The sequence below is a fragment of the Salmo salar genome, chromosome ssa09, assembly GCF_905237065.1.
Source record: "Salmo salar chromosome ssa09, Ssal_v3.1, whole genome shotgun sequence".
NCBI classification, from domain to species: domain Eukaryota; kingdom Metazoa; phylum Chordata; class Actinopteri; order Salmoniformes; family Salmonidae; genus Salmo; species Salmo salar.
Window position 1 is genome coordinate 78,919,490 of NC_059450.1, and position 22,238 is coordinate 78,941,727.

A 22,238-nucleotide genomic window follows, 5' to 3' on the forward strand; every position below is an offset into this window, starting at 1 on the left:
CGTCTGTTGCTCTGCGTAATTCGTGTCAGCCTCCTTTGTCCCCTTTCATCAATGACCCATTTTCGACCACTGTTCTGCCGTTGGCTGGATGTCCTTTGAGTGGTGGACCATTCTTGATACACACAGGAAACTGTTGATTGTGAAAAACCCAGCAATGTTGCAGTTCTTGACACACTACCATACCCAGTTCAAAGACACTTAAATCTTTTGTCTTGCCCATTCACCCTCTGAATGGCACACATACACAATCCATGTCTCAATTGTCTACAAAGAGAGGATGGAGAGTGACACTTACTGAAGTGGATTTAACAGGTGACATCAATAAGGATCATTGCTTTCAGATGCTATATGATGTTCTGCAAGTGAGGGGCTTACAAATTAACATCTCATAGCTTCGCTGCCTAGCTGCCTGTCTGTGAGAATCTCTTTCTGCCTGTCTGTCTGTATGTGTGTCTGATAACTAACTGGTTTTATCTATCAATAATACTGTCTCAGAAGGTATTTTTATTTTGTTCGGATAGATTTTTCCTAAAAGACTGTCTACCCTCTAACACAGCCTCATATGGTGAAGCTTCACATTACAAAATGATTACACATCATCTAGTAGAACACAGCCTCATATGGTGAAGCTTCACATTACAAAATGATTACACATCGTTTTGTAGAACACAGCCTCATATGGTGAAGCTTCACATTACAAAATGATTACACATCATCTAGTAGAACACAGCGTTTTAACAATGATTGTTAAAGTCTAGACCCGTTGTAATGTATTTACTGAAAACATTTTTAACCACTGTTTGGTAAGTTACTGTATACCCATAGATTTGTCTTAGATGTGATTCCATGAAAGCCAGACAGATCACTCTCCATCCCCTCTTTGTAGACATTTATAACAATAGGCTCTGCCCAAGTAAATATAAATGTGGTTTTGAAAGAGTTTAAAAGTTGATTGTTGTGAAAAGCTGAAGCTTGAGCATTTAATATTTGAATAGAACTGGCAAGCGTGGTAGCGTAGATTCAGCCAGTGCCAAAGAACAGACTCGCTTCTCTGGCTCTCTCTCTCTAACAGGCTCCTGCATGGACAGATTAATAGAAAGGTTAAAAACCTGGACCGCATTGAAAGAAAAGGTCTGTGACATCCGGGCGATTGGAGAGAGAAAAAGACAGGTGGCACATATTACCCAGAGGCCTCTGGGGTATAGCCTAGCTCAGACAATGTACTGTATACGTGTTGTATAAGAGGCATCCCTCAGACTTTGGGAACATGTGTTGTATTTCTCCTCGGCATAAAGTTATTGAACAAAGCTAAGCGTGTGTCCATTGTTTGGGGGAAGGTGTGAAATGCCTCTTCCTCCATCAGTGCTGTGATGTGGGAGGTTCGTCTAGCCTCACTGGAGAGAATGAGAAATAAAGGTGTGGTGAATCTGTCTCTCGAGGCGCATTAGCCGGGCAGATTGCATCGACTCGTTGGCTACAGCTTAACATGTCACGCTGGTGCTGTGAGATTCTCTGGCATTCAGGCATGATTAGTCACTGTTCATGTTGCAATAAAACAGGACATCGCCTGGTACCCCATATAACTGCCATCAAGGCCTCGATGGCAGGGCTAGTGTGTGTATCTGTGTATGTGTTTGTGTGTGTGTGTTTGAAGATGTCTGTTTTATTCCAAGTGGTCTGCGTAGGGGGCCTGAGCCAGACACAGAACATTACCCCTCCTGCGGTCAGTAGACCCTCTGAGAAAATACATTCCTCCATTCCAGAGCCACCCTGTCATTCCAGAGCCAACCTGTCATTTCAGACACAGCAGCATCTGCCAATGTCATTTTCAAGCAATTGTCTCTCAGAAGACTGTACATTCCTACCTTTAGATTCAGAACTGGGTGCTGCCAGCCTTTCTTCCTCTGTACTGACTGTAGTTTTGTATCATTATTAGGAGTTTCAGTATTCTGGGGTTTAATTAAAGAAGCAGCTTGGGGATCTACAGAAACCCAAAACACCACTTATTTGGATTTCTGATCATTTTGTTTCAGGGATCAAGAGTCACCATTAATGGAAACTAAAGCGTGAAAACAGGACTTCTCTCCTCTTTTCACCTTGAACGTCTTTGACAGACAATTAATTGAATTGGGAGGATATTGAGATTACTTCATAAAGATACATCACTGTATACAGTATCTTATATTCAATAACACATTTCACAGGACTACATGCCACTTCAATTTCCAGTATTGTTTTTTATTCTCCTTCCAAACGATCTGTCATTACCCGGGCAAAAGAATAAGGCTCAGCTTGATGACTCTCTAGCTAGCTAACACATTGGAATGCATTGCGCCTGGCTGTGTGAGCTGTGGCTGTTGCTATGACCAACTCGGTGGGAAAGTAAGTAAAATAAGAAGCGAGGTGAAAGTGACAGGATCTTCTCCTAAATAGACTTTTAGCGTAGCATGAGGGGAGTGCAGAGCGAGGAGAAAACACTTATTATTGGCCAGGGAGACGCATCAGCTTTGTTAGAGAGGGGCTGGATCTTCATCTGAGGAGAGTTTTGCTGAAGCCACTGTCAGGTTGTCTCTATTTTCTATTCACCATTGACTCTTACGGTAAAGTAGCTAGGAACAGTGAAAATATTTTTACTAGATGTTATAAAAACAGCTTTTATTTATTCATCAAATGATTCGCAGGTTGTTTGATGTCATAATCCGAGGAGGGAATTCTAGCACAATCCTTCTCGCATAGAACTGACAGGAGCATCATGGATTTGATATTAATGATTTTGGCAAAGCCTATTCTTTTGTGGAATGTCAGTTACATGTTCCACAACACGAGTCAACCACATTTCAGTGTCAGGGGTGAACTAACCTCGCAAGGCCAGTCATGCATTCCTCCGCGAGGAAACTAAACATAGCATGCGATGTGGATCTCTCCCTCCTCCTTATGCTGTGTGCAATCGCAGGGCTTGCTTGGCTGGCGCGGTGGGCGTGCAACAAGGAGGCTGTTCAGCATCACAATAGACACACTGACTCACCACAGTAGCTTTGGAAAGTAGATGTAAACTAAATGGATAAATTAGGGCTTCTCAAACTACTTTACAATATGTGGGAGGGACCACTAGCCAAGATCAGTCATGAACTGTTATCCAATGAAAACGTGGGCTTTCAATGGGCTGTGAATGACTAAAATAAACATGGTGTTTGGTTGGGGGTTACTGTAAGAAAAGCTCAACTGTTTGATTCCTCAGAGGCACAGGGACTAAATAAACCCACCTCAGGACGCAGGTGTAGAAGCCGTTGTCCTCCAGCTCAGCTGAGCGGAACCAGATGGAGTCATCCTCCTTGCTTAGCCGATGGCCGGAGAAGATGATAGGCTCCTCAGAGTCCCCTTTGTTTTTGTACCAGATGAGCCGGAGCTTGGCGCTCTGAGTCATGGAGTAGTTGGTCCTGATGTAGCTGTAGAACAGGGCGCACTTCACCCTCACTGGTTCCCCTGCTAGGACCCGGTACCTCTTCAGGTCTACTGACCAATCGATGCACCCGTCCACTGTGGAGGAGGAAGTAGTACATGGTTAGGGGACTGGTGTAAACACAGTGGTTGTTGGTGTCATGCAATACTATGCTTGCTAAAACTAGAAACTAAGAGCCTAAACCTCATCCTACAATGCATGGAGCAATGAAAACCCAAATCCACCATAGTCCCTTTGCCCAAGGAAGCGTAGGTAACCTGCCTAAATGATTATCGCCCCGTAGCACTCACGTCGGTAGCCATGAAGTGCTTTGAAAGGCTGGTCATGGCTAACATCAACAGCATCCTCCCGGATACCCTAGACCCACTCCAATTCGCATATCGCCCCAACATATCCACAGATGACGCAATCTCAATTGCACTCCACACTGCCCTTTCCCACCTGGACAAAAGGACCACCTATGTGAGAATACTATTCATTGACTACAGCTCAGCGTTCGACAACATAGTGCCCACGAAGCTCATCAGTAAGCTAAGGACCCTGGGACTAAACACCTCCCTCTGCAACTGGATCCTGGACTTCCTGACGGGCCGCCCCCAGGTGGTAAGGGTAGGCAACAACACGTCTGCCACGCTGATCCTCAACACTGGGGCCCCTCAGGGGTGTGTACTTAGTCCCCTCCTGTACTCCCTGTTCACCCATGACTGCATGGCCAAAACCGTCTCCAAAACCATCCTTAAGTTTGCTGACGACACAACAGTGGTAGGCCTGATCACCGACAACAATGAGACAGCCTATAGGGAGGAGGTCAGAGAACTGGCAGTGTGGTGCTAGGACAACAACCTCTCCCTCAATGTGAGCAAGACAAAGGAGCTGATTGTGGACTACAAGAAAAAGCGGGCCGAACAGGCCCCCATTAACATCAACGAGGCTGTAGTGGAGCGAGAGTTTCAAGATCCTTGGTGTCCACATCACAAACAAACTATCATGGTCCAAACACACCAAGACAGTCGTGAAGAGGGCACGACAAAACCTTTTCCCCCTCAGGAGACTGAAAAGATTTGGCATGGGTCCCCAGATCCTCAAAAAGTTCTACAGCTGCACCATCGAGAGCATCCTGACTGGTTGCATCACTGCCTGGTATGGCAACTGCTCGGCATCTGACCGTAAGGAGCTACAGTGGGTAGTGTGTACGGCCCAGTACATCACTGGGGCCACGCTTCCTGCCATCCAGGGCCTATATAATAAGCGGTGTCAGAAAAAAGCCCAAATTGTCAGAGACTCCAATCACCCAAGTCATAGACTGTTTTGTCTGCTACTGCATGGCAAGCGGTACCAGAGCACCAAGTCTAGGACCAAAAGGCTCCTTAACAGCTTCTACCCCCAAGCCATAAGACTGCTGAACAATTAATCACATGGCCACTGGAATATTTACATTGACACCCCCCTCAATTTGTTTTGTACACTGATGCTACGCACTGTTTATAATTTATGCGTAGTCACTTCACCCCTACCTACATGTACAAATTACCTAAACTAACCTGTACCCCCACACACTGACTCGGTACTGGTACCCCCTATATATAGCCTCGTTATTGTTATTTTATTGTGTTACTTTTATTATTTTTTACTTTAGTTTATTTTGTAAATATTTTCTTAGCTCTTCTTGAACTATACTGTTGGTTAAGAGCTTGTAAGTAAGCATTTTACAGTAAGGTCTACACTTGTTGTATTCAGTGCATGTAACAAATGAAGTTTGATTTGATTTGATAATAGATCTACAGACAATGGAAGCTACTAGGCCTATACAATGGGGTCAAATTCAAATGAATCCTAAAGTATGCACACTAGCGCCGTGCAGTAGGATGAAAATCTCATCTCATATTCATCTTCTCCATTTGGATTTTCATTTGCATCCTAAATGGGAGCTCTCTAGCTAGGCTTCAAAGACATTTCAAGTTGTACTCGGTAATTAGCAGCCGCTCTCCTCTCTCTCCATTGTCATCCATAGGTGAGTAGTGGGGGAAAAGCCACAGGAGCCAGTAATGATGAGCCAGTCAAGATTGCCTTAATGCTGGTGAGCTTTGAACCCGTGAAACAATAGCGTATGACAGGGAGAGGCAGAGAAGGTCATAGTCATGATCAGACTAATCCAGGGTTATTTAGGATAAACCAGTTAGCAGCTAAGGCACTGCTGTTGTAGAGAGGCAAAGAACATAATTTACATGAACACAGTTCATTTTCAAATAATAACTACTTTAAGATGTACTGTATCTCTATGGCCAAAAATGACCAGTGAATTGCCTAAAATGGACTGCTACTCTTCTCATTGTGCGACTACAGTACAGTAGGATGCTTTCACATTGCAAACCCCAAATGCCAGGTCAGCCAGTTACATGGATGGACAACTCATTGAAGACATGAAGACAGTCTTTTTGTCATCTGTCATAATAGACATTGAGTCAGAGGAACATAAATACGGATGTCAACTAGAAGAGAAAAGCTGACAGCCCCAATTGCCTACAGAAACACAGTTGGAATTACAGACTCTAGGTACATGTCCCAGCTCTCTGTGTCCTATAAATATGTTTTACATTGAAAAACTGTCCATTGTAATGTGTTGAGGTCTGCCACCAAGACGATTTACAGAATAGATTCTATTATTTCGGATAATTATTTGTCTTGCCAGGTTGGAAAATGAATTCCTGACATAGACAGGAAGTAAAAATTGACAAGGGGAAATTACATCCATCAAGTGAGCCTGAGGAGGAGGAGGAGGAGGAGGAGCAGGAGCAGGAGAAGGAGGAGATGGCTCCGAACTGCATGCTGGTGCCAAGGGGAGGGGTTACGATGGTAGGTGATGTTCCCTGAGTTTATTTGTGAGAGCTCAAACGTGTTGGAGATGAGATGCAAGGGAAGCAGAAGAGGCACGCATCAGTTCAATCTGCTAGGTTAATGTACTTTCTTTCAGACAAAAGGCACAGCAAACCAACGCTGAGTGCTCAGGTTACAGATGACATAAACGGGCGCAGGAGAAGCAGCCATATGTTGCCTGAAGTCACAGCCGCAATGCACTTTTCTGAATGATTCATTCATCGTTGCCTCCCTGATGTTTGCCACTGTGGCAGGGTTGAGGAGGGAGCTATTCATTGTGACGATGAGGCCTACCAGGCCAGATATATAATTCCAGTCAGCTGCTGCAACAGATCCCCATTTGCACAGCGCCACCTATAATATTTGAGTCTGAAAATAACTTAGAATAAAGTAGTAACCAGGATGTGTGGAAAGTGCAGTGTCATAAAGCAGGCCACTGGTGGGACGGACTGGACTTATGTTATATAACAACCCAATGTCATGAAACTGTCCATTAACTTTCTCACCTTTTCAAGAAAAGCCACTGAAAAATTTAAATATAGTCTGCTACAATGGTACATAAAGGCATCACCATGAAATACACACATACAGTGTGTCGGCACAAAGGGGCTGTAAACCAGTACTGAGGTCTCTAGCTGCTGGTCGTCAGCCCTCACAGCTACTAAGCCCAACAGAGAACCACAATCCATTGTAAAGTCCTGTGTAGATCTCATGCACCTGCTTTAATAATAATAGCTTGACCTAGCTGCTGCACACTGGCCAAGTTTATCATGAAGCAGTATAGCAATTTCAGCAATGACAGCTGAGAGGAGGAAAAAAGTCAACGTCAGAGCTATAGCCCACCAAATATTTTGTGCTGATGTGCAATTTCAGTCCTTGCACTTGATAGTTTGTTTAGGATTTTCTTGAGAAATGTGAATGAATAGCTGTTAGTGGACATGTAGCTTTACAGAGGTATAAAACAGGGGAGCAGGGGTTATAGCCATTTCAATATAAATCTAGAAATGAGTTACACTCCGGCACAGAAAAAATCTATCTTATCAGAGGAAAATAAATATGTTATGGCCCCTCCTATTATGGAGCAGGAGAAGGTTATGGCCCCTCCTGTTATGGAGCTGGAGAAATGAGGAGGGTTATGGCCCCTCCTGTTACAGAGCTGGAGAAGTGGGGAGGGTTATGGCCCCTCCTGTTATGGAGCTGGAGAAGTGGGGAGGGTTATGGCCCCTCCTGTTATGGAGCTGGAGAAGTGAGGAGGGTTATGGCCCCTCCTGTTATGGAGCTGGAGAAGTGGGGAGGGTTACGGCCCCTCCTGTTATGGAGCTGGAGAAGTGGGGAGGGTTACGGCCCCTCCTGTTATGGAGCTGGAGAAGTGGGGAGGGTTACGGCCCCTCCTGTTATGGAGCTGGAGAAGTGGGGAGGGTTACGGCCCCTCCTGTTATGGAGCTGGAGAAGTGGGGAGGGTTACGGCCCCTCCTGTTATGGAGCTGGAGAAGTGGGGAGGGTTACGGCCCCTCCTGTTATGGAGCTGGAGAAGTGGGGAGGGTTACGGCCCCTCCTGTTATGGAGCTGGAGAAGTGGGGAGGGTTACGGCCCCTCCTGTTATGGAGCTGGAGAAGTGGGGAGGGTTACGGCCCCTCCTGTTATGGAGCTGGAGAAGTGGGGAGGGTTATGGCCCCTCCTGTTATGGAGCTGGAGAAGTGGGGAGGGTTATGGCCCCTCCTGTTATGGAGCTGGAGAAGTGGGGAGGGTTATGGCCTCTCCTGTTATGGTGCTGCAGAAGTGGGGAGGGTTATGGCCCCTCCTGTTATGGAGCTGGAGAAGTGGGGAGGGTTACGGCCCCTCCTGTTATGGAGCTGGAGAAGTGGGGAGGGTTACGGCCCCTCCTGTTATGGAGCTGGAGAAGTGGGGAGGGTTACGGCCCCTCCTGTTATGGAGCTGGAGAAGTGGGGAGGGTTACGGCCCCTCCTGTTATGGAGCTGGAGAAGTGGGGAGGGTTACGGCCCCTCCTGTTATGGAGCTGGAGAAGTGGGGAGGGTTATGGCCCCTCCTGTTATGGAGCTGGAGAAGTGGGGAGGGTTATGGCCTCTCCTGTTATGGTGCTGCAGAAGTGGGGAGGGTTATGGCCCCTCCTGTTATGGTGCTGGAGAAGCAGTTTATCAACGCACAACTTGTAGGCCCTTTTAAATAAATCGACTTGACCACAGAGGTCCGTCCAGACCACAAAATGGATTTACATTTATTTGCCATGTCAACCACGTTAACCCTCTGTAAGGTATATTTATTTTGTTTTCCCAGTCTCTCGAATTTGAATATGGCTCATGCACACTACTATACAGCACGTCTTACAAATGCAGAGGGACTAATGAGTTAAACAATACCATTGTGTATTGCGTGTAGGATATATATATACACATTCATGTCTTGATGGGCCTGTAATGTAATGTAATGATGGACTGTCGTTTGTCTTTGTTATTTGAGCTGTTCTTGCCATAATATGGACTTGTTCTTTTACCAAATAGGGCTATCTTCTTTATACCAGCCCTACCTTGTCACAACACAACTGCTTGGCTCAAACACATTAAGGCAAAGGGTGGCTACTTTGAAGAATATCAAATATGAAATATATTTTGATTTGTTTAACCTGTTAGGGCTAGGGGGCAGTATTTGCACCGCTGGATAAAAAAATGTACCCGATTTAATCTGGTTACTAATCCTACCCAGTAACTAGAATATGCATATACTTATTATATATGGATAGAAAACACTCTAAAGTTTCTAAAACTGTTTGAATGGTGTCTGTGAGTATAACAGAACTCATTTGGCAGGCAAAACCCTGAGACATTTTCTGACAGGAAGTGGATACCTGATGTGTTGTATTACCTTTAAACCTATGCCATTGAAAAACACAGGGGCTGAGGAATATTTTGGCACTTCCTATTGCTTCCACTAGATGTCACCAGCCTTTACAAAGTGTTTTGAGTCTTCTGGAGGGAGATCTGACCGAACAAGAGCCATGGAACGATGATGGCCCATTAGACACCTGGCGCGCGAGTTCATGTTGGGTACCCTCGTTCCAATACGTCATAAAAGAGAATGCATTCGTCCACCTTGAATATTATTCATGTACTGGTTAAAAAAGGCCCTAATGATTTATGCTATACAACGTTTTACATGTTTGAACGAACGGAAATATATTTTTTCCCCTCGTTCATGAAGTGAAGTCCGGCGGGCTTAGATCATGTGCTAACAAGACGGAGATTTTTGGACATAAATGATGAGCTTTTTTGAACAAAACTACATTCGTTATGGACCTGTGATACCTGGAAGTGACATCTGATGAAGAGAATCAAAGGTAATGGATTATTTACATAGTATTTTCGATTTTAGATCTCCCCAACATGACGGCTTGTCTGTATCGCAACGTGTATTTTTCTGGGTCAGTGCTCAGATTATTGCAAAGTGTGATTTCCCAGTAAGGTTATTTTTAAATCTGGCAAGTTGATTGCGTTCAAGAGATGTAAATCTATAATTCTTTAAATGACAATATAATATTTTACCAATGTTTTCTAATTTTAATTATTTAATTTGTGTTGCTGACTTGACTGCCGGTTATTGGAGGGAAACGATTTCCTCAACATCAATGCCATAGTAAAACGCTGTTTTTGGATATAAATATGAACTTGATAGAACTAAAAATGCATGCATTGTCTAACATAATGTCCTAGGAGTGTCATCTGATGGAGATTGTAAAAGGTTAGTGCATCATTTTAGCTGGTTTTATGGTTTTGGTGACCCTGTCTTTGAATTGACAAAACATTACACACAACTCTTGTAAATGTACTGTCCTAACATACTCTAAATTTATGCTTTCGCCGTAAAACCTTTTTGAAATCGTAAAACGTGGTTAGATTAAGGAGATGTTTATCTTTCAAAGGGTGTAAAATAGTTGTATGTTTGAAAAATTTGAATTTTGACATTTATTTGGATTCAAATTTGCCGCTCTTGAAATGCACCTGCTGTTGATGGAGTGCACCACGGGTGGGACGCTTGCGTCCCACCTAGCCCATAGAGGTTAACACTTTTGTGGTTACTACATAGTTTCGAGGTAAGTAACACTGAAACATGCATGAGCGCATCAGCTGTTCCTGACGACTGTGTGATCACGCTCTCCACTGCCGATGTGAGTAAGACCATCAAACAGGTCAACGTTCACAAGGCCACAGGGCCAGACGGATTACCAGGACGTGTACTCCGAGCATGCGCTAACCAACTGGTGGGTGTCTTCACCTACATTTTCAACCTCTCCCTGTCTGAGTCTGTAACACCAACATGTTTCAAGTAGACCACCATAGTCTCTGTGCCCAAGAACACTAAGGTAATCTGCCTAAATGACTACCGACCCGTAGCACTGACGTCTGTAGCCATGGCTAACATCAACACCATTATCCCAGAAACCCTAGACCCACTCCAATTTGCATACCGCACCCACAGATCCACAGATGAAGCAATCTCTATTGCACTCCACACTGCCCTTTCACACCTGGACAAAAGGAACACCTATGTGAGAATGCTATTCATTGACTACAGCTCGGAGTTCAACACCATAGTGCCCTCAAAGCTCATCACTAAGCTAAGGACCCTAGGACTAAACACCTCCCGCTGCAACTGGATGCTGGACTTCCTGACGGGCCGCCCCCAGGTGGTAAGGGTAGGTACCAACATATCCGCCACACTGATCCTCAACACGGGGGCCCCTCAGGGGTGTGTACTTAGTCCCCTCCTGTACTCCCTGTTCATTCATGACTGAACGGCCAGGCACGACTCCAACGCCATCATTAAGTTTGCTGATGACACAACAGTGGTAGGCCTGATCACCGACACCGATGAGACAGCCTATAGGGAGGAGGTCAGAGACCTGACCGATTGGTGCAAGGACAAATCAAATCTAACTTTATTTGCCACATGCGCCAAATACAACAAGTGTAGACTTACAAGCCCTTAACCAACAGTGCAGTTTAACCTCTCCCTCAACGTGATCAAGACAAAGGAGATGATTGTGGACTACAGGAAAAGGAGGACCGAGCATGCCCCCATTCTCATCGATGGGGCTGTAGTGGAGCAGGTTGAGAGCTTCAAGTTCCTTGGCGTCCACATCACCAACAAATTAACATCGTCCAAGCACACCAAGACAATCGTGAAGAGGGCACGACAAAACCTATTCCCCCTCAGGAGACTGAAAAGATTTGATCAGATCCTCAAAAGGTCTTATACAGCTGCACCATCGAGAGCATCCTGAAGGGTTGCGTCACTGCCTGGTATGGCAACTGCTCAGCCTCTGACCGCAAGGCACTACAGAGGGTAGTGCGTACGGCCCAGTACATCACCAGGGCCAACCTTCCTGCCATCCAGGACCTCTATACCAGGCGGTGTCAGAGGAAGGCCCTAAAAATTGTCAAAGACTCCAGCCACCGCAAAGCAAGCGGTACCGGAGCGCCAAGTCTAGGTCCAAGAGGCTCCTAAATAGCTTCTACCCCCAAGCCATAAGACTTCTGAACAGCTAATCAAATGGATACCCCCCCCCCCCACGCTTCTGCTACTCTCTGTTATTATCTATGCATAGCCACTTTAATAACTCTACTTACATGTACATAATTACCTCGACACCGGTGCCCCCCGCACATTGACACATTGACTCTGTACCGGTACACCCTGTATATAACCCCAATATTGTTATTTACTGCTGCTCTTTAATTATTTGTTTTTCTTATCGCTTACTTTTTAGGGATTTTCTTAAAACTGCATTTTTGGTTAAGGGTCTGACAATTCACTGTAAGGTCTACACCTGTTGTATTCGGTGCATGTGACAAAAATAAATTGAATAGATTTGATGTGATACATGATTCCATAAGTGTTATTTCATAGTTTTGATGTCTTCAGTATTATTCTACAATGTAGAAAATAGTAAAAAATAAAGAAAAACCCTTGAATGACTATGTGTGTCCAAACTTTTGACTAGTAATGTATATATAACTTATTACAATACAGAGGTAAAAGGGCTGATCTCTAGCAAATTGTAACATAACATCCTCAATTAAACAGTGATGTTTACAGTGCCTTTGGAAAGTATTCAACCCACATTTTGTTAGTTACAGCCTTATTCTAAAATATATTCAATTGTTTTTGTTCATCATCAATCTACACACAATACCCCATATTGACAAAGCAAAAACAGGTTTTTAGAAATGTTTGCTAATTTATAGAAAATATATATATAAAAATATCACATTTATGTAAGTATTCAGACACTTTACTCAGTACTTTGCTGAAGCACCTTTGGCAGCGATGACAACCTTGAGTCTTCTTGGGTATGACGCTACAAGCTTGGCACACCTGTATTTGGGGAGTTTCTCCCATTCTTCTCTGCAGATCCTCTTAAGCTCTGTCAGCTTGGACGGGGAGCGTCGCTACACAGCTATTTTCAGGTCTCTCCAAAGATGTTCGATTGGGTTCAAGTCCGGGCTCTGGCTGGGCAGCTCAAGACATTCAGAGACTTGTCCCGAAGCCACTCCTGTGTTGTCTTGGCTGTGTGCTTAGGGTCGTTGTCTAGTTGGAAGGTTGAACCGTTGTCCCAGTCTGAGGTCCTGAGCGCTCTTGAGCAGGTTTTCATAAAGGATCTCTCTGTACTTTGCTCCGTTCATCTTTGCCTTTACCCTGACTAGTCTCCCAATCCCTGCCGCTGAAAAACTTCCTCACAGCATGATGCTGCCACCACCATGCTTCCCCGTAGGGATGGTGCTTTGTTTCCTCCGGACGTGACGCTTGGCATTCTGTAAGGGCTGTCTTCGTCGTCAGATGAAACAGAGAAGTCATCGTCGGAAAAGGTGGACCAATACGCAGCGGAGGATGTGTTCATCATTAGTGTTTTAATGAAAAAAGAGAACACTACAAAAATAAACAAAAGACGACAGCAAACAGTTCTGTTAGGAAAACACACTAACAAAATACAATTACCCACAAAACCCAAAGGAAAAACATGCTCCTTATGTGTGACTCCCAATCAACAACAACGAACTTCAGCTGTGCCTGATTGGGAGCCACACACGGCCAAAATACAGAAATACAAAAACCTAGAAAAAGAACATTGAACGCCCACCCAATGTAACACCCTGGCCTAACCAAAATAAAGAACAAAAAACCCCTCTCTATGGCCAGGGCGTTACACATTCTTGGTTTCATCAGACTAGAGAATCTTGTTTCTCATGGTCTGAGAGCCTTTAGGTGCCTTTGGCAAACTCCAAGCGGGCTATCATGTGCCTTTTACTGAGGAGTAGCTTCCGTCTGGCACCACTCTAACATAAACGCCTGATTGGTGGAGTGCTGCAGAGATTGTAGTCCTTCTGGAAGGTTCTCCCATCTCCACAGAGGAACTCTGGAGCTCTGTCAGAGTGACCATCGGGTTCTTGACCACCTCCCTGACCAAGGCCCTTCTCCCCCAATTGCTCAGTTTGGCGAGGCGGCCTGCTCTAGGAAGAGTCTTGGTGGTTCCAAACTTCTTCCATTTAAGAATGATGGAGGCCACTGTGTTCTTGGGGACCTTGGGGATCTGTGCTTTGATATAATCCTGTCTCGGAGCTCTACGGACAATTCCTTCGACCTCAAGGCTTGGTTTTTGCTCTGACATGCACAGTCAACTGTGGGACCTTTCCAAATCATGTCCAATCAATTGAATTTACCACAGGTAGACTCCAAGGTGGACTCATCCCTAGGATGATCAACGGAAACAGGATGCACCTCAGCTCAGTTTCGAGTCTCATAGCAACATTTCTGAAAACGTATGTAAATAAGGTATTTATGGGGGTTTTTGCAAAACAATCTAAAAACCTGTTTTGGCTTCGTCATTATAGGGTATTGTGTGTAGATTGCTGAGGATTTTTATTTATTTAATCCATTTTAGAATAAGGCTGTAATGTAACGAAATGTTGAAAAAGTCAAGGGGTCTGAATACTTTCTGAAGGCTCTGTATGTGCGGTATACATTTCTGAAATAGATACATACTATAAAAGACGCTTTAATCCTGATACATATAAAATAGTATTGTAGTACAATACATGATTAACCTACAACCTTAGTATGTGAAGAAAGAAGGACACAGTGTGTCTTGATCAGGGCGCTAGCTGAGCAGGAGAGAAGGAGCCCCAGGGAGATAGTAGGATGTTAACCTGTTAGGGCTAGGGGGCAGCATTTGCACGTCTGGATAAAAAAAATGTACCCGATTTAATCTGGTTACTAATCCTACCCAGTAACTAGAATATGCATATACTTATTATATATGGATAGAAAACACTCTAAAGTTTCTAAAACTGTTTGAATGGTGTCTGTGAGTATAACAGAACTCATTTGGCAGGCAAAACCCTGAGACATTTTCTGACAGGAAGTGGATACCTGATGTGTTGTATTACCTTTAAACCTATCCCATTGAAAAACACAGGGGCTGAGGAATATTTTGGCACTTCCTATTGCTTCCACTAGATGTCACCAGCCTTTACAAAGTGTTTTGAGTCTTCTGGAGGGAGATCTGACCGAACAAGAGCCATGGAACGATGATGTCCCATTAGACACCTGGCGCGAGTTCATGTTGGGTACCCTCGTTCCAATACGTTATAAAAGAGTATGCATTCGTCCACCTTGAATATTATTCATGTTCTGGTTAAAAAGGCCCTAATGATTTATGCTATACAACGTTTGACATGTTTGAACGAACGTAAATATATTTTTTCCCCTCGTTCATGACGAGAAGTCCGGCTGGCTTAGATCATGTGCTAACAAGACGGAGATTTTTGGACATAAATGATGAGCTTTTTTGAACAAAACTACATTCGTTATGGACCTGTGATACCTGGAAGTGACATCTGATGAAGAGAATCAAAGGTAATGGATTATTTACATAGTATTTTCGATTTTAGATCTCCCCAACATGACGTCTAGTCTGTATCGCAACGCGTATTTTTCTGGGCGCAGTGCTCAGATTATTGCAAAGTGTGATTTCCCAGTAAGGTTATTTTTAAATCTGGCAAGTTGATTGCGTTCAAGAGATGTAAATCTATAATTCTTTAAATGACAATATAATATTTTACCAATGTTTTCTAATTTTAATTATTTAATTTGTGACGCTGACTTGACTGCCGGTTATTGGAGGGAAATGATTTCCTCAACATCAATGCCATAGTAAAACGCTGTTTTTGGATATAAATATGAACTTGATAGAACTAAAAATGCATGCATTGTCTAACATAATGTCCTAGGAGTGTCATCTGATGGAGATTGTAAAAGGTTAGTGCATCATTTTAGCTGGTTTTATGGTTTTGGTGACCCTGTCTTTGACTTGACAAAACATTACACACAACTCTTGTAAATGTACTGTCCTAACATACTCTAAATTTATGCTTTCACCGTAAAACCTTTTTGAAATCGTAAAACGTGGTTAGATTAAGGAGATGTTTATCTTTCAAAGGGTGTAAAATAGTTGTATGTTTGAAAAATTTGAATTTTGACATTTATTTGGATTCAAATTTGCCGCTCTTGAAATGCACCTGCTGTTGATGGAGTGCGCCACGGGTGGCACGCTAGCGTCCCACCTAGCCCATAGAGGTTAAGGGAGAGAGACAGTAGGACGTCAGAGAGACAGGAAACCCCAGGGAGATAGTAGGAAGTCAAGAGAGAGAGACAGAAAGACGTCAGAGAGACAGCAGTACATCAAGGGTCAGTCAACGAGGGGAGCATCTGGCAGAGAGAGAGTCTTTGTTTACTCAACACAACACTATGACGATCCTGTCCTGCTACAACCCCTGGATGGAGTGGCTTGAGAGCCCTGATGCTCTTTCAACATCTGGGAGTCAGGCATGAATGTGAGCTTTGTCTGACTGAGCATAACATATTGGCAGGTTATGTATTGGCCCACTAGTGAACATGACAGAATTATGTCCATAGAAACAGATGTAAAAAGTTATGTTGTACTCTCTTTTACACGGTATTACACTGTATACAACTATGTTAAATTATTTGCTATGTTACGGTCAATAGGAAAATCAAAAGCCGTTCCAATTGTGATTTCTATGTTGATACTAACCCTCTTTGTACATGCCAAAAAGCGTTTTCATTTGAGCTCACCAACATGTCTCGAACTAAAGAGGTCTCCAACAGAAGATGTCTAGAACATAAGATGTCTAGAACATAAGAGGTCTCGAACAAAAGAGGTCTAGAACAAAAAAGATCTAGAACATAAGAGGTCTCGAACAAAAGAGGTCTCGAACAGAAGAGGTCTAGAACAAAAGAGGTCTAGAACAGAAGATGTCTCGAACTAAAGAGGTCTCCAACAGAAGATGTCTAGAACATAAGAGGTCTCGAACAAAAGAGGTCTAGAACAAAAAAGGTCTAGAACATAAGAGGTCTCGAACAAAAGAGGTCTCGAACAGAAGAGGTCTAGAACAAAAGAGGTCTAGAACAGAAGATGCCTCGAACTAAAGAGGTCTCCAACAGAAGATGTCTAGAACAGAAGAGGTCTCGAACAGAAGAGGTCTAGAACATAAGAGGTCTCGAACAAAAGATGTCTAGAACATAAGAGGTCTCGAACAAAAGAGGTCTAGAACATAAGAGGTCTCGAACAGAAGAGCTCTAGAACATAAGAGGTCTCGAACAGAAGAGGTCTAGAACAGAAGAGGTTTCCAAAAGAAGAGGTCTAGAACAAAAGAGGTCTCCAACAGAAGACAATATAACACAATTAGATGATGATGATTGAAATAAGGCAACTGTGTCACAGGAATAAATAACCTTCTGAAGAGGTCCATAATGAGAAAGAATGAGTTTAATTTTAGTTGTGGTCGGAAACAAATTACCCCATTCATTTACATCAAAAATCAGGGAATAATGGACGGAAATAAAACAGGGATGGAAAGAAAACCAAACATTTCCTTCCCCTGTTCGTCTTGTTTATTTGAGTGAATCCTGCAGGCCATTACCAGAGCATCAATACATAACTGTTCCAGAGCCAGCAGACAGAGTGAGGGCGGAGAGAGATACAAGGACGGGAAAACAACAAGATATTTAAATCACCCTGCAAGACAACTGATGAATGTCTCTATAACTGGCAGCTTAAGACTGCTTCATTCAAAGTGCTGTAGTAATCAAATGCACACAAAGGACAGTAATTGCCTGGAGTTGATTTCTGTTGACATAAATAGATTTGCATTGTGTTCACTCAACATGCTGTTAATCATTGTGCTGGGCTCGTCTGTTCTAAGAGAAACCTGACAGATAGAGGCACAGACTCCAGCTTTTATCCTTAGCGTCACTCTGCTCTGCTTTCAGAGAGTAGGATGTGTAAAATTATACAAGAAGTATATATAATATAACCCATTGTCATCATGCTACAGAGGACATGTCGAAATCCAGATGCCTATACAGTACATTCAGAAATTATTTAGACTCCTTGACTTTTTCCACATTATGTTATGTTACAGCCTTATTCTGTCATAGACGTTGTAAGGATTGGACCAAGGCGCAGCGGGTAAAGTGCTCATCTTCTTTATTTGAAGTAACGTGAACACTTAAACAAAATAAACAAAAACGACGAAACAGTTCCCGTAAGGCAACACAGGCCATACAGGAAAACAACCACCCACAAAACACAAGTGAAACAAAACCCAACTAAATATGGCCTCCAATTAGAAGCAATGACAACCAGCGGCTTCTAATTGGAGGTCCTACCAAAACCCCAACATAGAAATAGAAAACTAGATTTAAACATAGAAAACAAAAACATAGAACCTAAACCAAAAACACCGAAACACACAAAACAAACACCCCCTGCCACGCCCTGACCAAACTACAATGACAAATAACCCCTTTTACTGGTCAGGACGTGACATGTTCTAAAATTGATTAAATCGTTTTTTTCCCCTCATCAATCTACACACAATATCCCATAATGACAAAGCAAAAACAGGTTTTTAACAATTTGAAATATATTATTTACATAAGTATTCAGACCCTTTACTCAGTACTTTGTTGAAGCACCTTTGGGAGCGATTACAGCCTAAAGTATTCTTGGGTATGACGCTACAAGCTTGGCACATTCTTCTCTGCAGATCCTCTCAAGCTCTCTGCAGATGCAACTGAGCTCAATTTCGAGTCTCATAGCAAAGGGTCTGAATAGTTATGTAAATGAACTATTAACGTTTTTCATTTGTAATAAATGTGCAACAGTTTTTAAAAACCTGTTTTCGCACTGTCATTATGGGGTATTGTGTGTAGATTGAGGATTTTTTTTTTTTTTTAATCCATGTTAGAATACGGCTATAACGTAACAAAATGTAGAAAAACTTTAGGGGTCTACTTTTCAAATGCACAGTACTCTAAGTGTATAAAAGATTAGGAACACCTGCTCTTTCCATGACATAGACTGACTGACCAGGTGAATCCAGGTGAAAGCTCTGATCCCTTATTGATGTCACTTGTTAAATTCACTTAAATCAGTGAAGATGAAGGGGAGGAGACAGGTTAAAGAAGGATTTTTAAGCCTTGAGACAACAGAGACATAGATTGCGCATGTGTGCTATTCAGAGGGTGAATGGGCAAGACAAAATATTTGAACGGTGCAACTCAATATCAGGAAGCTGCTCTTCATGTTTTGTCCACTTAGTGTAGCTCTTCATTAACATTCCTTGATAAAGTTATGACTATGATGTTTTTTGTCCTTCAGAATTGATAGGCTTTATAAATAGCTTCAATACAGTGGTTAAACTGTTTATTTGAGGCCATATGTACATTCATCCTGTGATGTACTTGACTCAAAATGTCCTGAGACAATAAAACAACCAATGGGATGTTCACAAACAGGGAGCCCTATCTTTCACAACCCTTTCTGAAACAATTGCCTTCTAAGGAACTCAATCCATCCTGAGTTATGTGTTTTACCCCTATTTGGCACAGTGACTCTGAGGAACTCAATCTATTGAGTGTGTTGTGTGTTCTAACCCTATTTGTCATAGTGACTCTGAAGAACTCAGTCCATCCTGTGTGTCGTGTGTTCTAACCCTATTTGTCACAGTGGCTCTAGTGTGGTGGAGTCGTTTTAAGGTGTGTGGCTGCGTTCCACTGTGTTTACTCCCCTCTCCCTCTGCCTTCCTACTCCTCCCTTTCTGCCCCAAATGTGTAAAGCTGGCTGGGAGCCAGTGTAGCTCCTTGTGCAGGTTGCTTTACTCTGCTTGTCATTAATAAAGAGAAGTGGTCCTGCACCTGTCCACTGACAGGGCCCCACAGAGACCGAAGCCTGAGAGAGACAGAGAGAGAGAGATTGAATTGAGAGGCAGCGAGAGAGACAGCGAGAGAGAGACACAGCGAGACAGAGAGAGAGATTGAATTGAGAGACAGAGAGAGAGACAGCGAGAGAGAGACAGAGAGCAAGACAGAGAGAGAGAGACTGAATTGAGAGACAGAGAGAGAGACAGCGAGAGACAGAGAGACAGAGAGAGAGAGACAGCGAGACAGAGACAGAGAGAGAGAGACAGAGAGAGAGACAGAGACAGCGAGACAGAGAGACAGAGAGCGAGACAGAGAGATAGAGCGAGAGACCGAGAGACAGAGAGAGAGAGAAAGAAACAGAGACAGAGAGACAGAGAGAGAGACAGAGAAAGAGAGCGAGAGAGACAGCGAGACAGAGAGCGAGAGAGAGAGACCGAGAGACAGAGAGAGAGAGACAGAGACAGAGACAGAGAGAGAGAGAGAGAGAGAGAGAAAGAGAAAGAGACAGAGAAAGAGACAGAGAGACAGAGACAGAGAGAGCGAGAGAGAGAGAGAGAGAGAGAGAAACAGAGAGAGAGAGAGAGAGAGAGAGAGAGAGAGAGAGAGAGAGAGAGTGTTCTGGACTGGGCTGCTTAATGAACTAGTTCAAACCACATTGTCAGCCTACCACTTACCTCCTTGGTTACTGATGGTTCCTCTTCTCGCTGTGCATCACTGTTAGAGTGAAATTTGCCTTTGACAGGCAAATCTAACAGAGGGAGCCCTACTGTAACTCTACCTACATGTACATATTACCTCAATTACCTTGACTAACTGGTGCCCCCGCACATTGACTCTGTACCGGTACCCCCTGTATATAGTCTCGCTATTGTTATTTTACTGCTGCTCTTCAACTACTTGTTCCTTCTATTTCTTATTCATATTTTAACTCCATTGTTGGTTAGGGGCTTGTAAGTAAACATTTCACTGTAACCTGTTGTATTCGGCGCATGTGACTAATAAAATGTGATTTGATTTGTAGCAGTGAGGAGGGAGACCGAAAGATGAGAGGTCACTGAGGACCCCAAAATCTCCCATACAGTCATTCATTTCAGCTGGGAAGATGGAAATATTCATAATTCACACTACCTGTTCTAATTTACAGAACGTTCATTTACTACACAGGTAATGGGGGATTTGGTCTCACTTAGAATTTGCAGGAAAACTAATCCAGGAAGTAGGGCTGCTGTACAATTATCAAAACAGCTGCAGACTTTTCCCCTCCTACCACCACTCTCTCTACGGTAAGTAACATACACAGCAGGACTGGAAGTAAACTTTATAACCTCACTTTGAAAATGCTTAACACAAGCGAAAACCTCTCCCAGAATCCATAGCATACGTTGCCAGGCCTATGTCCACATCTTAATCTAAAATCCCCCTGACACTTTGTCAATAAACTAACCATTTGAACGATAACAAGGGATTCATGTGTGTTCCCTCTCCCCCTACCCTCACCCCTCTCTCCCCCTCCCCTCACCCCTCTCTCCCCCTACCCTCGCCCCTCTCTCCCCCTACCCTCACCCCTCTCTCCCCCTACCCTCGCCCCTCTCTCCCCCTACCCTCGCCCCTCTCTCCTCTCTCCCCCTACCCTCGCCCCTCTCTCCCCCTACCCTCCCCCCTCTCTCCCCCTACCCTCGCCCCTCTCTCCCCCTACCCTCGCCCCTCTCTCCCCCTACCCTCTCCCCTCTCTCCCCCTACCCTCGCCCCTCTCTCCCCCTACCCTCACCCCTCTCTCCCCCTACCCTCGCCACTCTCTCCCCCCTCCCTCTCCCCTACCCTCGTCCCTCTCTCCCCCTACCCTCACCCCTCTCTCCCCCTACCCTCGCCCCTCTCTCCCCCTACCCTCACCCCTCTCTCCCCCTACCCTCACCCCTCTCTCCCCCTACCCTCACCCCTCTCTCCCCCTACCCTCCACCCTCTCTCCCCTACCCTCACCCCTCTCTCCCCCTACCCTCGCCCCTCTCGCCCCCTCCCTCTCCCCACCTCACCAAGATTGACATCACCTACACTTTACATGGCTAACATCAGACTTAAAGAAGCCATTTGGAGAGAAGAGCGAGTCATGCCAGTTATGCCAACTACATCAAGCTGCCTCACACTACAGAAACAGGGGATAGGCTCCCCTGTCATTCTGGCTCAGGCTTACTTATTTATGCCATCCTACTGTAGTTAGGATAACATACTGTACCGTCCATCTAGTTATGAAGCGGATTAACTGGTTTTCTGATCAATCAAACTGTTTGCTTATCTACATAATTCTGCTGTCTATTAACGATTGAATAATTAAATATTCCTGGTTCTTGGAAAGATCAAAGGTCTCCACAAAGCTCACCACTGTAAAGATGGACTGTAGTAGATTAATAAAATAAATTCTTCAAATATTTCATGAAATGAAATAAAAGTCTCAGATGCTGAACACTGAAGAGGCCAATGATCTTGAAGAGAAGGCTGTCTGACAAATATATGTACAGGGAACTTGGCTAGAACATTCAAGCTAGTCAACCAATACCTTTTAATCTATGGCGTACACATCATCTTCCAAGAGCACATAATTAGTTACACT

At 43.9% G+C, this 22,238-nt stretch overlaps 1 protein-coding gene across 1 annotated transcript in view; it reads right to left on the reverse strand.

Annotated features, from left to right (window-relative positions):
- LOC123744796 (X-linked interleukin-1 receptor accessory protein-like 2) overlaps positions 1–22,238 on the reverse strand; it is a 277,022-nt gene that overhangs the window by 35,421 nt on the left and 219,363 nt on the right. Inside the window, exon 3 of the mRNA XM_045724982.1 lies at positions 3,264–3,537. Within this exon, the coding sequence (XP_045580938.1) occupies positions 3,264–3,537 (274 nt within the window). The remainder of the gene's footprint in view (positions 1–3,263; positions 3,538–22,238) is intronic.